This window comes from Melanotaenia boesemani, chromosome 20 (genome assembly GCF_017639745.1).
Source record: "Melanotaenia boesemani isolate fMelBoe1 chromosome 20, fMelBoe1.pri, whole genome shotgun sequence".
NCBI classification, from domain to species: domain Eukaryota; kingdom Metazoa; phylum Chordata; class Actinopteri; order Atheriniformes; family Melanotaeniidae; genus Melanotaenia; species Melanotaenia boesemani.
The window spans coordinates 1237707-1255243 of NC_055701.1; the positions used below are offsets into that span (position 1 = coordinate 1237707).

At 43.0% G+C, this 17537-nt stretch overlaps 1 protein-coding gene and 1 long non-coding RNA gene across 10 annotated transcripts in view; one reads left to right on the forward strand and one right to left on the reverse strand.

Moving 5' to 3' along the window:
• Nucleotides 1–17537, forward strand: part of nrxn3a (neurexin 3a) — a 232971-nt gene that overhangs the window by 159382 nt on the left and 56052 nt on the right. For 7 of the 9 annotated variants that reach the window (XR_006008733.1, XR_006008734.1, XM_041972295.1 and 4 more), the window contains 6 exons: nucleotides 2550–2669; nucleotides 2889–3009; nucleotides 3847–4107; nucleotides 6162–6352; nucleotides 6887–7060; nucleotides 15109–15255. Coding sequence is in view for 7 of the 9 variants with exons in the window: in XM_041972295.1 (XP_041828229.1) it covers nucleotides 2550–2669; nucleotides 2889–3009; nucleotides 3847–4107; nucleotides 6162–6352; nucleotides 6887–7060; nucleotides 15109–15255 (1014 nt within the window). In the remaining 2 variants the exon portion in view is untranslated. The remainder of the gene's footprint in view (nucleotides 1–2549; nucleotides 2670–2888; nucleotides 3010–3846; nucleotides 4108–6161; nucleotides 6353–6886; nucleotides 7061–15108; nucleotides 15256–17537) is intronic. The other 2 variants (XM_041972293.1, XM_041972297.1) reach the window with 1 other exon arrangement.
• On the reverse strand, nucleotides 14399–15036 carry LOC121631443. Its single transcript, XR_006008744.1, has 2 exons — nucleotides 14855–15036; nucleotides 14399–14465 (listed from the first exon to the last, which is right to left on the reverse strand). It is a non-coding gene; the product is annotated as an uncharacterized LOC121631443 (long non-coding RNA).

Genomic DNA, 17537 nt, shown 5'->3' on the forward strand with positions numbered 1-17537 from the left:
ATTGATTAAAGCGAGTCAGGTTAGTGACGGTGAGTCAGCGATTCCTCTGCTGCAGGCGTACCTGCAGACTTTATGGTTGCTTTTATTTTATCATAAGCCCTGTGATATTTTCACATCTTGTGTTATAATAAATGTAAGCTCTGGTTTCTTCACACTCCTACTGAACAGGGACACTTCGTTGTACTTGTGGTTTCGTTTTTTGTTTGTCTGATGTGCAGATAAACTGTCTGATATAATAATAATAGAAAATAATAATAACAGAAAATAACATCCTAACCAAGTTTGTTACGATAAGCCTTTAAACTGAACCAAATATTAAAATATTTAAAAGACGGAAAAATCATGGTACACATTTGGTCCTTTAAAGGCGCTTCGATGGTTAATGTGATGTATTTATGCTGGAAAAATGAAGCAGCAACTTGAGTTAATTTCCTTTCTGGACATTTTCCACCTTTTTTATGTCTTGGTCTCCACACAGTAAAGGATTCTGGGTACTGGCTTCAGCATAAATGGACAAACATGTAAAACCCCAACAATGCCCGAAGAGATGAAACTAAATGTTGGACACATGCTGATTGGCTTAAAGTTGGCTTAAGCTGGAAGGGAAAACAATTTATTTTAGAAAACGTAGTGCACCAAAACAAGCAAACAATCCGGATTTAGGTAAAAAACGTATTCTGATGTTTTGTCAGGGAAGCAGAAGGATTGAAAGCTTCATTTCCACACCCTTTCATCTTTCTCCTAAACCAAACTGGGACAGAAGGAAAACTAAACTAAAACATGGCATCTTCAGGTCTCAACCTCACTTTGGGGATTTAGTCCTTAGACTTTCCTCCAAGGTCAGCCTTCATGGGACGACTTTATAAGTAAACACTCCTCAAGTCAAATGTAGTCCCAAAGTGCCCTAAAATGGGGCGCCGTTTAGCTCAGCAGGTAGGGAGGCTACGGGTCCTCGACACAGCCGGGAGCCACAGGTCCAGGTTTGACTCCCAGGCTGCAGCCCTTGCTCCCAGTTCTGTCCAGCTACTGCTTAATAAAGTTAACGAGAGCCACAAAATATTAAAACAGAAAGATGTGCTTTGAGTTAGACACAGAAAGATGAACTGATATGAGCCAGAAACCCACCATCAGGACCAGAACCATGGAAAAAAACCCTCCATCAGGACCAGAACCAGGAAGGAAAAACTCCATCAGGACCACAACCATGGAGGAAAAACTCCATCAGGACCACAACCATGGAGAAAAACCTCTGCAGGACCAGAACCAGAAGAATGCCCATCTTCCCGGACAGTTACTGTTCAGTTTCTCTGCTCTGCAGTTAAATTTTGGAGAACTTAGTTTTAGAACTGCAGAGGTGGTTTTGCACCGTTACTGATCAGTGATCAATAACGCTGAAGCAGCATCTGATCTGGTCCGCCTGCTGGATGCTCAGGACCAGCAGGGAAAGTGAAGCTTAACCCTTCACGGCTAGCTTGTGGAGAACAAACATCATGTCAGATGAGGAGGCTGAGATGGTTTACAGGTGTAGAACATCTGGAATCATCTGGAAGGAGAGGTCAAAGGTCATCACAGCTTCTGCTGTCGGATTGCATTAATAAAGATTTATGACCTCAGTCAGAAAACTTTCCAGTTGAAGTCTTTGAGATCAAACATTAAGCCGCAAACCCCAAAATCTATTTACAATTATGTAAAAGCAAAATAAATACAGGAAAACATAAATAACAAAAATAAAATAATTTAAAATATTTTAAAATAAAACAGTAAAACAAACACAGTAAATAAAATTTAAAAATAAAATTAATTAGATAAAAAAAGAATTTAATCAAAAATAATTAAGGGCTTATAAAACAACATTGACCATTAATCACATAAACAACCAAAACACCAACTCTGAGGCAACGTCACAGGAAATACAGCAAGAATAATTTAAAATAAATAATGAGGAGTCTCTGTATGTACCAGGCCTTTAATAAATGATTTACTACCATCTGCAGCAGTTAGCATATTAAAGTTGGAAAATGTATTTTTTCTTCCATGTTGGGCGAAGATGACGCCATCTGGAGGTCATATGATGGAACTGCAGCAACAACACGATCGGGTTGATCAATTAAACCGATCAGATGTATTTTCTCCTTTACCTAGAAATAAAAATGGAAAAATTATCTGTTCTTTATTAAATATAAACATTTTAACATTTTAATAAATGGAAATTCAGGTTGGATAATCAGTGAAAAAGGTTAAACTTGTTTCTCTGGATTAAAGTCTGCAGGAAAAGATTTCTGAGGCAGTGAGGAGTGAAAGCAACCTTCCCTCCTCCTCTTCAGCAGCTTAATGATCTGCTTCATGATGTATTTTGTATTTTCACTGTGTAATTTACTGACTTGACCAAACCTTTGTTTCCCAAATGAATCAAATCTTTTCTCAAAGTGACTGACGGCTGTTTTCTGAGCAGCTGGTAGAATTGGTGTCAATGAGCAGCTGGAGGGAAAACAAAGGTTTGGTTTGAGGCTCAGCATGTCCTTAACTTTGTGACTGACCATTGTTCTCAGGCAAGGGACCGGAGACCCTGTATGCCGGGCAAAAGCTCAATGATAATGAATGGCATACAGTGCGTGTGGTGCGTCGCGGCAAAACCTACAAGCTAACGGTTGACGATGATGTAGCAGAAGGTACTTACCTGCATCAACTGGACATGTTGTCAGTGTGTAAATGCACCATGCTGGGGTTTGTTGCTTTAATGAAGGCAGTAGTGACTATTTATCTAATACTGTTAATGTAATTTTCTCCTTAAATCAGCCCTTTTGTGTTAGTGTCAGACAGTGTTCTCTTTTCTTTTCGTTTTTTTGTCTTTCTTTTCAACCCATCCCCTCCACCCTCCCCGTCTCCAGGCCAGATGGTGGGAGATCACACTCGGCTGGAGTTCCACAACATTGAAACCGGCACCATGACCGAGCGCAAGTTTGTTTCCACCATCCCGTCCAGCTTCATCGGCCATCTACAGAGCCTCAGGTACTCTTCTCCTAAACTTTACCCTCATACGTTCACGTCAACTTCACACATCCAGAGTCATCACCCACAACCTGCAGCCGACTCCTGCAGGTGGTTATTTTATCTTCAGATCCATCACTTCTGACTGAGAGCGATGTGCCTCTTTAACCCTTAAACCTGCACCAGGTCTCGCCGAGGTCCACCTCCTCCACCACCAGGAGCGGTGGTGTGTAGTTCTGTGGGGTAAATGTGATGGATATTTTACCCTTTAGCTGATCTACAGAAGTTTTCCAGCATTTCTATCCGTCCAGGAGGTTTACAATCCAGCCACTAAATGTAGTTTTATTCAGAGACTCTATCTGGTAAATCCACAATGATCCATGATAACAGCATTATTTATCACATTTCACCATAAAAACATCACCATCACTACTATGTTGCTAAGAGACCTCTATTTAGACCTGGACATGATGACTTTCCACCAATCAGAGAGCTTAGATTGATGGTAACGTCCAATCAGGAGCAGCCAAAGATCAACCAGTGAGCAGAAAGTTCTATGTGTGTGTGAAAAGAAGAAAAATAATGCTCCTCTATGGCTGGAATAAAGCCAAGAAGACGTTTCTGATGCACGGTGGCGCCACAAAGCAGCTGAGCTGGAGTTGGTTTAGTGAGGATAGCAGGTAAATAGTAGCAGGAATAACTGGAAATGAGGAAAAAGTGGAAACATGGAAATAGTTTCTGTTGTTCTTGTCGGCCTTTATGCTGCTATATTTATTAATATTGACAGACTGGTTTATGAAATAGGAGTTTAAGGGTTAGAAGAACTGTTTCATCCTCCTCTTCTCATGCACTCCTCAGATTTAACGGCATGCTCTACATCGACTTGTGCAAGAACGGCGACATCGATTTTTGTGAGCTCAACGCTCGATTTGGTGTTCGTTCCATCATCGCCGACCCCGTCACCTTCAAGTCTAAGAGCAGCTATCTGAGCCTGGCCACCCTGCAGGCCTACACATCCATGCACCTCTTCTTCCAGTTCAAGACCACCTCCCCAGACGGCTTTATCCTCTTCAACTCTGGAGACGGCAACGACTTCATCGCTGTAGAACTTGTTAAAGGGTGAGTTTTATTAGAAAAAGGACACCTGATGGCTTTTTACTAGGGGAGCGACTCAATTAAAAACAATTATCTAAATAATTAGGGGCTTTGTAATTAATTAATATTGATAATTGCATTTTAATCCCATAACAATATTTGCCCCAAAAAGCAAAATATTTTCATTTAAATGGACTTTAGTGGACGAGTGAATCAAATAACAAACACAGACATTAATATTATAAACTCAGCTCTAGTAAAGTCTGGAAACACGCATTTCATTTCATTTCAACTCAAAACAGTAGAAAAAAAAAAAAAAGAAAACATCCCTGGCCCAGAATGAACAGAGCTAAAGTTAAAGACTCCTTTAACCAGCTGCAGCTGTTCTCTGGTTAAGAGTCTACAACATGTTACAGAACTTTAAATTTCTACATGTTCTCCTCCACACGCTTCATTAACAGGCATTAATATGTGACAGTAAGCCAGGGTGGGATCAGCCAGCAGCAGCTTCCAGTCTGGTCCTGGAGCAGAGGGAACGTCTCCGGATCTGTAGCTGGAAGCTGGGGCAGAAGCTGGAAGCAAATGGGTGGGGAAGGGGCCTGTGGGCAGGGGAGAAACTTTCACGTCAGTTTCCAAAAGTCTCCAGTAACCAGAAAAAGTCTCTAGATTTGTCGCTAGGCGCTTCTTTAAAATAGGGTCCCTAGTAGGTTCTGTAAACTGAAAATAGCGCCAACGTGGCTAAGTTGTTAGCCGAGCTCTGACGTGGGCTCCACTGGCAAACGTTACTGGATCTCAGATCTCAGTCTGCATCAGACTCAGGTTCATCCTTTGAACCTTTGTCTTCATGTGTTCTCCAAGGTTCTGCTGTGGGCCTGCTGCTGTTCATCTTATACCTGCTTCCTCTGAGTCTTTTGATAATGTTGCTATGCAGATGATATTTAGTTATATGTTTCTTTTAGACCTAGTAAGTTTTTAAAATGATCTATTTTGTTAAGTTGCATAAAGTCATAAATGACTGGATGGCCAACAACTTTCTTAAAGACTGATAAGACTGAGGTCCTCATCTCTACTCCATCTGCTTTGACCGGTCCCTTTCAGGTCCTCAGATTCTAACCGCTATTCATCCAGAGGAACCCCTACTTCTTAAAAGTGAGCAGCAAACCCATACGTCTCTCAGTCTATGGGTGTCTATTCTCTGCCAGCAGCAGTCTCTATTTAAATAGGGAACTACTTACCTTCTCAAGGAGAGGAGGCATCTGGCCGTCTTGTGCATCAGGAGGCTCTAAATCCCGTTTACTAATATAAAGGGTGAGTCAGAGAAGTGCCAATCCAAATCGTCCTCAGAAAAGATCTTCTATTAAAAGATTCAGCTTAATACAAATAAAAACAGTTCAGTTCTGATCCTCTGTTACAGAGACTAGGAACCTTGCAGACAGAAGTCAGAGCAAGTGAGTTTACTCTAAGCCCAACTCCTTCTTATAGACTCTCAAACCCGCCCGGCTTCGCCTGCTTTCCTGTTCATGTCTCTTTGTTGCAGGCAGTGTCTCCAAAAACATCTGCACCAGTTGGCTTATAGCTTAAGCTGTGCTTTTAAACGCAAGCATGTAACTTAAACAGTAGAGACGCCATGTTCTCCTCCACTTCTGGGCAGTCAACACACGAGTAAAACTCAGACAGGCCTAGGCCTCACACACAAGGTAAAAGCCAAGTGCAACACTCATGACTCTGGATTTATTTATCCTCTGCAGTCAAACCTAATCTTGGTGTCTTTGTGCGTCGGCCCTGGAGCAGAAGCGTCCCTCTCTCCTTGCCCTCATTTCAGATCCCTTCTGTAAGCTGTAACTTAGAACAACATGATCTCAGCATGCCGTTTTCAGCTCTTTTCAGCTTGTTCAAATCAACACTGAGTCTTATCTGAATGTAAATAACAGGAAATATGTGCCAATAACTGCAGGATTTCACCTGCAATGGCTGCAGTTTCTTTGAGAACAGAGTGAGGTGATGGTGTTGAGCTGATTTCTGTCATTCAGAGACAGAAAACGATCTCAAATTCAGTCCCGGTCCATCTTCTCCTGCAGGTACATCCACTACGTTTTTGATCTTGGAAACGGACCCAACCTCATAAAGGGTAAAAGTGAACGGGCGCTGAATGACAATCAGTGGCACAACGTGGCCATCACCCGGGACAACAGCAACACCCACACACTGAAGGTGGACGCAACCACCACCAGCCAGAGTATCAACGGGGCAAAGAATCTGGATCTGAAAGGTACGCTCGGGATCTGACACCCGTCTCGTGGCCTTCCATCAGAAATTAATATATCAGAGAAATTTTAGAGGAAAACTAAAAGCTTTGATGTTGTCAGGAAGAGCGTTCAAGGTTTGCTCTCTTCTAAAGTCTCCAACAGTTCCTTCATCTTCATGCTGCACATCCGGTTTGTTTGGTTGTCTTTAGCCTCCCTGCTGTATAAATGCACCACATTTACCCTAAAAGGTTTTTCTGAGCCATACTTACTGTTATCCTGGTCAGATGGATGGGAGACCACTTCCAGCTCAGGAGGTGAGCGCTCCAGCTCCTTCTTCACATTGTTAGATGGCTGTAACCTCCTCCAGGTTCAGGAGGAGTTTTTTGGGGTTTGTTTTAAGATTCTGATAAATAATCAGAGGTTAGCTTTGCATGTTTTATTTTAATAACTTAAAACTGACCACATATGTTAGAGACAGATAGAAAGTTCATAAAATCTTCCTCTTGCTGCTAGTTTCTGTTCCAGTTGTCTGCAGAGATCTCTTTTGTGTCTGTCAGGTGATCTGTTCATCGCAGGACTGGGTCCAGGCATGTACGGGAGTCTGCCCAAACTGGTGGCGTCCAGAGAAGGCTTCCAGGGTTGTTTGGCGTCGGTGGACCTCAACGGTCGCCTGCCGGATCTCCTCAATGATGCCTTGTTTCGCAGCGGGCAGATTGAGCGTGGATGTGAAGGTACTCCGTCCCTCAGATCTCAGCCTGATTTAGACTACTCCAACTCCAACTCCAACTCCAGCTCCAGCTCCAGCAGTCCTTTCTTCCTGCTCAATGCAAACAGTAGCTCCTTGACCCTTCATCCATACGGAGGTCGGTCCATCCTGTTAACTGTCCTTGTTGCCTCATTAGTCCACTGCTAGAGTCAAACCAGACATCCAAAGCTTCCTCAACTGCACCACCATGTTATCGGCCATATTGGCCATCGCCTGACGGTGCCGTCAAAGTCACTATTAGAGTAGGTTTGCCAGTTCAGCAACACAAACACCCTACAGGTGCTCCATTTTTTTATTTCTCACAGCTTTTGTACAGTTTGTTTTCCTGAATTCTGTGAATGTTAAAAGTTTTACATGAATAAGTAAAAGTACTGTAGAGCCTCTAACTATCGCTTGTATGACATCCTGCTCTGACTAACAGGAAGTGGTGGTCAACCAGCTGATTGTAGACCAGAGTGGGTTGAACATTTTCTTGATCTGTGGGAAAGTTCCTCTTGTTTTGATGTGTTTCTGATTGTTCCATCAATCAGATCCTGAACCTGATGGAGATTCCTTCTGGGTTCCCAATGAAGTCATTAAAAGGAGAGATTCCAACCTTTGGTTGGGATCAGAAGTAGCTGAGTCAGATCATGTCAGGGTTGCAGAGATCACCTGGTTAAAGGTTTGGAAATCTCTTTCCATATCTGGTTAGGGCCCCTCACTGTTAGATGACCCGATGTTGGAGATAAATTAACAATCATGGGGAGATAAAAGTTGCTTTCTGGTTTTATTTTAACCTTAATAAAGCTAATGTTTTATCTTTATTTACCAGGATGTTCTAGCAATCTTTGATGGAGACAACTGAGAGATGACCACTTTAGTTGTAATAAGCAGTCAGTTCCTTCAGGAAGCCTAGATCTTTCTTTTCCAAGGTCACACATCATTTACCAAAATGAATCCAGAGAGAGCATGTTTCCTTCACCAGGAATGAACCCTTGTTTCCTCCGTAAACTTACCACCCTTTGGAAACCTTTGTGGCCAAAAATGTCCCATTGACTTCTATTAAAACTACAGATTTTAATCTCACAGTCATTCCAGTTTAAAAAAAAAAAAGCATTTCATATGGAAGACAAGTCATGATATTTGACATTTTTACTGGATTTTACTAGTTCAGTTGCTGGACATTGTTTTTTTTTCAGTTGTATTATGGAGTCCCAAGAGTTATTTGTTTGTGTGTGAAATAATTTCTGATAATTAAAATATTGATTAGATGTTGATTTTGAAATTATTTCACAAATAAACACACAAAAACATCATGGTCCCATGATTGGGTAAAAATCTTCAAATGATGAGATGTTAGATCATAAGTTATTCAAGTTATTTATGAAGAAAAAGCACAAGAATTATCTATGGAAATAACATTTTTTGCCACAAAGCTCCTTAGATGGAGTATCTGACACAACAAAAAATATAAACCTGATTAAATAATTTTTGCTGCTAATCTTTGACATGTCAAAGACTAATCACCACCACAGACACCCCCCCCCTATATCTGTTACACAGAAAATATGGTCCTAGTTCTTTAGCAGATATCAGGAACTGATCCAAAGATGAAATCTTTCCTGGATAATGTAGACGATCTATGACGACACATAGGTCAGCTTTCTAATGAATCTAGAGCTGAACTCACATCTAAACTGGAAATTTGATTTTTTATTCAACCTTCACTTTACCAGCCAAAACAATAAGAACAAATACTTATTTCTAATCTTGGCCGGCAAGTAAGAAAAACAACAAACAACAAAACAAGGAAACACTATGATGCTATAACTATTATAAACTACTCAGAAGTCTCACATCCTCCTGAACACCTTTCCTCTTGGTTTGGTTGGCCTCCACTTTGTTCCCCAGAGGAATGTGAAAGTCACATGACTGAAACCAAGCAAATTCTGTGATTCTCTCACATTTAAAGCAAAATTCTGCACGTCCATGATTTTCTTTAATTGACCTTCAGTAATCCTCACCCTTCCAGTTAAAGATGCAATGTCTGGTGACTTCATCTGACTTCTGATTAAAGCATTAAACGGATTAAACCTGGCAGATTTTCCAGTTTTAGTTTGTAAGGTAGAGGAAGACTTCGCAGCGTGAGTCTGTCAGCGACGACTGAGTTGCAGCCGCGAATGAAGACCGGCAGTAAAATCATTTAGTCAAAGCTGAAAGTCTTCTTCACTTCATCTTCCTCTCTTCTTACCCTGATGCTCCATCCCTCTGGACCAGGGTAGATCTGGACTCATCAGACCACATGACCTTCTTCCATGGCTCCAGAGTCCAGTCTTTATGCTCCCTAGCAACCTGAAGCCTTTTTCTCCAGTTAGCCTCACTGGTTAGTGGTTTTCTTCTGGCTCCACAGCTGTTCAGTCCCTTGAGTTCCTTCACATTGTTCATGTGGAAATGTTCTAACTTTCACTATTAAACATGGTCCTGAGTTCTACTGCTGTTTTTCTTCCATCTGGCTCCACCAAACGTTGAAGTGATCAACAACCACCATCATTCAGGATGACCACATTTCTTCCTGGAAGACGATGGTTCCCACCATCCTTCCAGTTTTAATGATGGTTGGACAGTTTTAACCCAGTTCCAGTAGTTTCTGCTTCTCCTGAGATGTTTTCTCTGCTTGATGATCTGACCCTTCTGGACCAGACTAACATCTCCACAACCATGGATGTGTCTTTCCTCATGGTTGTTTAGTCTGTTGGTACCAGACGTCCCACGGTGGGACATGATAAATATGTATTTCACTCAGTCTCCCGTCCAGGTACCTCCACATGAGCATTGGAAAGCTCAGGGCTTGAGATGTGAAGGATGTATTCCATTCCAGGCTACAATCAAAACTGTACATTCAGTAAACCCCTATTACTGACCAGTTGCTATTGAAGCAGTACAGTAACAGAAACTAAATGAGAAGCTGCTCACTGCATCAGTTAGGGGTAAATAACTGAAAACATCATCATCCATGCAGGAATTATCCAATGGGAGACTTGGTTAAAACCAGGTTTGGGCAGGCTGTATGAATGAAGGCAGCATTGCACCGCTCCCGAGCCAGAATAAGTCCTCTTTCATGCTGACAACACATGAGAAAATCACGGGACAAAAATACGCCAACAGCAGCTTCGGCTGCTGGAAAACAGCTGGTTTAGAAACAGAAGTCTGGCAGCAGCAACCTGGACGATCGGGGTTTCTGGGTCAGTGGAAGGTCAGTTAAAGAAATGACGAATCTGTAAATTTAGAGGTGCAGTTTTATCTCTGGATTCCCGCTTGCTCAGAGCAAAAGTTGCCAAAGGTTTTCAGTGTTTGTGTCCATCTCTAAGCTGCTGCAGCATCAGGATGCCGGAAACATTTTGGACCGACAAGCAGATGTGGACAAAATGTTTCCATGTTTTTGTGCTTTTTTTGTGGTTGTTTCATCCTCTGAAGGTTTGGGGTCATCTGGTTTGCATGTTTTTCTTCTGCCTGCCATCAGTTGGACATTGAATGAACTGTATGTTGTTTTTTAACATGAGTTCCATGTTAGAGCCGTGGATGTCAGCTGGCTTTTCATTCCAACCAATCAGAGTTGATCTGTACATGTCCTGTTCTGAACGCTGTGCTGTATGATCTGTGGGAAGTCATGATCAATTTATTTTTCCTAATAAAATCTCATCAATCATGATCTGTTGTCCATTTCATTCTAATGTTTTATTTTATGTGTTTGGGTGATTTTTTATGCTTTTACTGCGTTATATTAACTGGGAATGCATCATAATCAGCTCTTCAGTCATTCGGGATGTTAATCGTGTTAACTCCTGTTTCATTAAATCTTCATCACATGACAGCGACTTGTTTCTGTGGCTGGTCGCCGTCTGTCTCAGCCCCGGTTACTCTAAGCCGATAAGCTGAAAATGCAAAAAAAAAACACAAAAAAACAAAGTCCTCAGCAGAAAACATGAAGCCAACGTTTTTATTTCTACTCATCAGCTTCACGTCTTCTCAGTTTCATCAGTACAGAGTCCTGGTTTACAGTCCAGAACCAATCCAGTAACCGTCCCCTCCTCTACCTCAGGTATGCTGCTGTGACATAACAGTGTGTCATTCTTCATGGGTGTCCCTGGAAAATCCATCTCCAGACCACCAGAACCCTGATCCACCAGAACCCTGATCCGACCCCGTAACACCAGAACCCTGATCCGACCCCATACCATCACAGGACCCTGATCCAACCCCGTATCATCACAGAACCCTGATCCACCAGAACCCTGATCCGACCCCGTAACACCAGAACCCTGATCCGACCCCATACCATCACAGGACCCTGATCCAACCCCGTATCATCACAGAACCCTGATCCACCAGAACCCTGATCCAACCCCATAACACCAGAACCCTGATCCAACCCCATAACACCAGAACCCTGATCCAGCCCCATAACACCAGAACCCTGATCCACCAGAACCCTGATCCGACCCCGTAACACCAGAACCCTGATCCACCAGAACCCTGATCCCACCCCGTACCATCACAGAACCCTGATCCACTAAGACCCTGATCCGACCCCGTAACACCAGAAACCTGATCCCACCCCGTACCATCACAGAACCCTGATCCAACCCCATACCATCACAGAACCCTGATCCACCAGAACCCTGATCCAACCCCGTATCATCACAGAACCCTGATCCACTAGGACCCTGATCCGACCCCGTAACACCAGAAACCTGATCCCACCCCGTACCATCACAGAACCCTGATCCAACCCCATACCATCACAGAACCCTGATCCACCAGAACCCTGATCCAACCCCGTATCATCACAGAACCCTGATCCACTAGGACCCTGATCCGACCCCGTAACACCAGAAACCTGATCCGACCCCATACCGTCACAGAACCCTGATCCGACCCTGTAACACCAGAACCCTGATCCGACCCCGTAACACCAGAACCCTGATCCACCAGAACCCTGATCGCACCCCGTACCATCACAGAACCCTGATCCACCAGAACCCTGATCCAACCCTGTACCATCAGAACCCTTATCCAGCTCCATACCATCAGAACCAGGCTTTTGGACTTGTTCCTAGCAACCGTCTGGATGCTTCTTTTGCACTTTGCTCCATTTCTTCCAACAAAAATATTGTGGCTGTAGAGGAGAAATGTGGAAATCTTTTAGTCTTTTTATGATGAAGTTGTTAAACTGTGTAGCAGCATTTCTACTTTAGGAATTCACTCTACAAAAGAACTATTATGGGATGTGTTGCAGCCTGGCTGCGTTTTAATACGGCAAATGAATCTGATGAGATAGAATGTGACATATTTTGGCTTCATAATGTCTGTAATTACATAAAAGTCTAAATTAATGTAGGGATAACTGATTGTCTTCAATCATTTGCATTTTCTAATCTGTTACAAGCTTGTCTGATAAGAGTTTTACACTCGCTGGTCATGAGGAAGCTGGCTGTTCAGGTTGCAGTAATACATCGTAACTCCACTAGATGGCGACACCGCAGCGCTTTCAACATGTCACTGCTCCATTAAATCCTGAACCACATCTCTCTCAGTTTAAATCTGCAAACCCCTTTCATTTTTGGCTCCATTTCATCATTCAACTCATCAGTTCATGAACCAGAACTCACCGCATCCTTTTACAGGTAAGTCTCCACCTGACGACGACTGTTGGCTGCTGAGGGATGAAAAATGTCACATCTGAGTATTAATAAGAAATCGCATGATGACGGACTGATGTGATTTTTCAGACATTTAATAAAATGTTTCTGCATTTCTTCATTTCAACTTCATCTTCATCAGCTCCACCTGATTCTACCTCAGACAATATTTATTCGATCATATTAAAATGCAGTAAAACAAAACACACAGTTTAAACCAGATTGGTCTGGTTGCTGAAAATCCAAATTTAAACCGATTTTACATCAAATACATTTGAAGTTTAAAAGTAATTATTTTGATTATGAATTTGTAGGAAATCACAATATGTTGTTAAAGGCAGCCTGTTTGTCTCGGTCCATTCAGTTGTGTCTTCCTTCCTTCACGTGTAGACGGACCTGCCATCTAGAACTGGTTTTAACCAGATTCAACATTTAGGCCACATTTAGCTCAGGAATATGAAGTTCAAAGGTAAAACATAGAAAATGATATTTCTTGTTATTTAACAGGTGGATTCTTTTGTTTTTTAGGAAAGCAGAACCATTTTCAAAACTTTGAACAAATAAAATCCTTTTAGGGGAGAAAATGGCACAAATATGCTGTAATTTCTGAAACGATCATCCTCACTAAAATCTAACGAGCTGGCTTTATTAAATACAACAAGAAGTTTTCATTAAGTGGAACGATGTGAGTTTGTAGAAGTTAAATGAAGCTGAGTTTGCCAACCTACCCGACGGTTTCTAGTCCAGCTTCTTTAATCTGTTCAATCCCAAAAGTTTCCCCATAAAATAAATACAAGCATTTCATTCCCAAACACAGAAAATGTCTGAATAATTTTCATTTCATGTTCCTTGTGTTGGTGAAAATGTTGGGAGACCAGTTCCTAGACATGTGAACCACACCATGATGAGGCTGGTTACAGGTGTTCAGAACGACTGATCATAGCAGAACTAATGACAACAGCACCACTACTGGATCATGACCAGGCCTAACTGGGTCTAACTAGGTCCATTTGGGTTTTAATCTTCATCCTTATCCTCCAGGTAGGTTGTCTCTGCTTTACAAAAGGCCTGTTTGGACTCTGACTCGCTTTCTGTTGCACTTTCTGCAGCAGTGACGCAGCTGGCCTCCCTTTTAGAAGATAAAAAGAAACAAACATAGTTTTCATTTTAGCTCAGCAGAAGACCTTTTAAAAATGTGACTGACATGTTTCATCTGTTATTTAAGTATTTTACTAACTTCCTCTTATATAAGTTTGAGGCAAACATCTTTCAGAGGTGCACACAGGAAGTCCAGACACCTGGTCATCATTTGTACAAGTCACATGAAGCCATGATTAGAGGAGCCAGTCAATTACTTATTTAAAACATGCATCAGCTGCTCAGAACCAAAACACAGAGCTTCTAGAAGTGAAAGAAAACTGGTAAGAAAAGTTGTTAGAGGGATTAAACAGGTTAAACTTAGTGACAAAGTCAAAGTAGTTGTTACTTTGCAGCAGGAACTGATGTCCCTGAACGCAGCAGAAAGTTGGTGCAGACGTGGGATGAACTGAGGTCCCTGAACGCAGCAGGAAGTCGACGTGGACATGGGATGAACTGAGGTCCCTGAACGCAGCAGGAAGTTGGAGTGGACGTGGTTTTAAGTGAAATAATGTCGGACCACCAACCTCCCTGGATAACAGGGATGAGCAGGAACTGGAGAGCAGTCACATGACACCACCAACATTAATTATAAATCCTTCATCATCATCGTCATTCTCACAGCTAATCTGGACTTTCTGTCTAGAACACGTCGTCTAGACACTGAAACTCTTTATTATTATTATTACTGATATGAGGTCTATATGGAGACCAGGACATGATGATGCTTGTTTTTATTATAAAGCTGTTTTTTTCGTCATGAAAGAGAAACAAAACTAAAGAGAAGAATTTAGTTGGATGAAAAATGGACTAGAGTTTATTTCTCTTTTTATTTTGCATCTTTCTGAAATCATAGAAGCTTTTTTGTCATTTGAGTTATTGATCAGCCAAATAATTAGAATAAAATCTTACTTATAATTAAACTCCTGAAGTAAAAGTCATACATGAACTTCTCCTTGTTTGTTGTTCATAGAGGTGAACGGCATTGTGGGAAATCCTCCCATCATCACCAGTTTTTGTAAACTCATCTTGTTTCCACTGATTCAGCTTCATTTCATTCATTTATCCAACATTCACGACTTTCATGTTAATATTAAGCAGATGAAAATGCTGTTACAGCCAGTCTTTGTGTTCTCTGCATGCTGAGGAAACTCTGCATGTCTCATATTAAACCTGCTGCTTGTCTCTGTGTCTCCTGGTCGTGGGGATCGTCGGACCCCCTCAGGTCCCAGCACCACCTGCCAGGAGGACTCCTGCGCCAACATGGGCATCTGCATCCAGCAGTGGGAGAACTACACCTGCGACTGCTCCATGACCTCCTACACCGGCACACAGTGCAACGACCGTGAGTGCAGTTCAGATAAAATAATCCCTGCAAACATCATCTGATCCCTGCAGCGGATCAGAGACGGCAGATACGTTTTTTCTGCTGAAACGGTGTCAGAAGGTCTCAGTGACGTTGATGGTTACTGACATTTGCCTGTGAAAAGTTCATTTTTCTGCATCCTGTCTGTAACACTCGGCCTCTAAAACTTCCTGTAGTTCAGGACAATAAAATTTAGCTCCTCTTAAAATATGAAGCCTATAAATGATCCTACTGGGATGGATCTGATTCCATAAACATCTCACATTACCAGATACTTCGGGCTGAGTGTCCCTCTGTAACCCTGGTAACCACTCAGTCTGCTTTCCTCCTGCAAACACTGGGAGGAAGAATCTTATTTGTTCTTTGTCTACAAACTCGAATGGCTTTTATCGTGTTGGGAATCTTCTCATCTACACCATGATTTCTGTTCTAGAACAACTAGATCTACATTTTGCTGATCACAGGTCCTTCCATTCTCCATGAGAGGTTCTGAATGATCCACAAGCCTGAGTTCATCAGTCCTGCTGCTTCTGTACTGTTGACCAAGCAGCATCAATCAGGTCCACCTTCTAGTACCGGGTCGTCTTCTTCATCAGGTCCACCTTCTAGTACCAGGTCCTCCTCTTCATCAGGACCACCTTCTAGTACCAGGTCCTCCTCTTCATCAGGACCACCTTCTAGTACCGGGTCGTCGTCTTCATCAGGTCCACCTTCTAGTACCAGGTCCTCCTCTTCATCAGGACCACCTTCTAGTACCAGGTCCTCCTCTTCATCAGGACCACCTTCTAGTACCGGGTCGTCGTCTTCATCAGGTCCACCTTCTAGTACCAGGTCCTCCTCTTCATCAGGACCACTTTCTAGTACCGAGTCGTTTTCTTCATCAGGTCCACCTTCTAGTACCATGTCGTCCTCTTCATCAGGACCACCTTCTAGTACCGAGTCGTCTTCTTCATCGGGACCACCTTCTAGTACCATGTCGTCCTCTTCATCAGGACCACCTTCTAGTACCGAGTCGTTTTCTTCATCAGGTCCACCTTCTAGTACCGGGTCGTCCTCTTCATCAGGACCACCTTCTAGTACCGAGTCGTTTTCTTCATCAGGTCCACCTTCTAGTACCATGTCGTCCTCTTCATCAGGACCACCTTCTAGTACCGAGTCGTTTTCTTCATCAGGTCCACCTTCTAGTACCGCGTTGTCCTCTTCATCAGGACCACCTTCTAGTACCGGGTCATCTTCTTCATCAGGTCCACCTTCTAGTACCGGGTCATCCTCTTCATCAGGACCACCTTCTAGTACCGAGTCGTCTTCTTCATCGGGTCCACCTTCTAGTCCCGGGTTGTCCTCTTCATCAGGACCGCCTTCTAGTACCAGGTCGTCCTCTTCATCAGGACCACCTTCTAGTACCGGGTTGTCGTCTTCATCAGGTTACCTTCTAGTACCAGGTCGTCCTCTTCATCAGGACCACCTTCTAGTACCAAGTTGTCCTCTTTATCAGGACCACCTTCTAGTACCGGGTTGTCCTCATCATCAGGACCACCTTCTAGTACCAGGTCGTCCTCTTCATCAGGACCACCTTCTAGTACCGGGTTGTCCTCTTCATCAGGACCACCTTCTGGTACCAGGTCATCCTCTTCATCAGGACCGCCTTCTAGTACCGGGTCGTCGTCTTCATCAGGTCCACCTTCTAGTACCGGGTCGTCGTCTTCATCAGGTCCACCTTCTAGTACCGGGTTGTCCTCTTCATCAGGACCACCTTCTGGTACCAGGTCATCCTCTTCATCAGGACCGCCTTCTAGTACCGGGTCGTCCTCTTCATCAGGTCCACCTTCTAGTACCGGGTCGTCCTCTTCATCAGGTCCACCTTCTAGTACCGGGTCGTCCTCTTCATCAGGACCACCTTCTAGTACCGGGTTGGACCTTTTTAATCCTGGTGTGATAGATGAAGCAGGTGGTGGAAACCTTCCTTAGAGGTTTTCTCCATATTGACATGACAGCATCACACAGTTGCTGCAGGTTTGTCGGCTGCATCCATGATGAGAATCTCCCGTTCCACCACATCCCAAAGCTGCTCTACTGGACTGAGATCTGGTGGCTGTGGAGGCCGTTGGAGTCCAGTGAACTCATCGTCATGTCCTAGAAAGCAGGTGGAGATGATCTGAGCTTTGTGACATGGTGCATTATCCTGCTGGAAGTAGCATCAGAAGATGCTCCCCTGTGGTCATAAAGGGATGGACATGGTCAGCAACAATACTCAGCCTGAA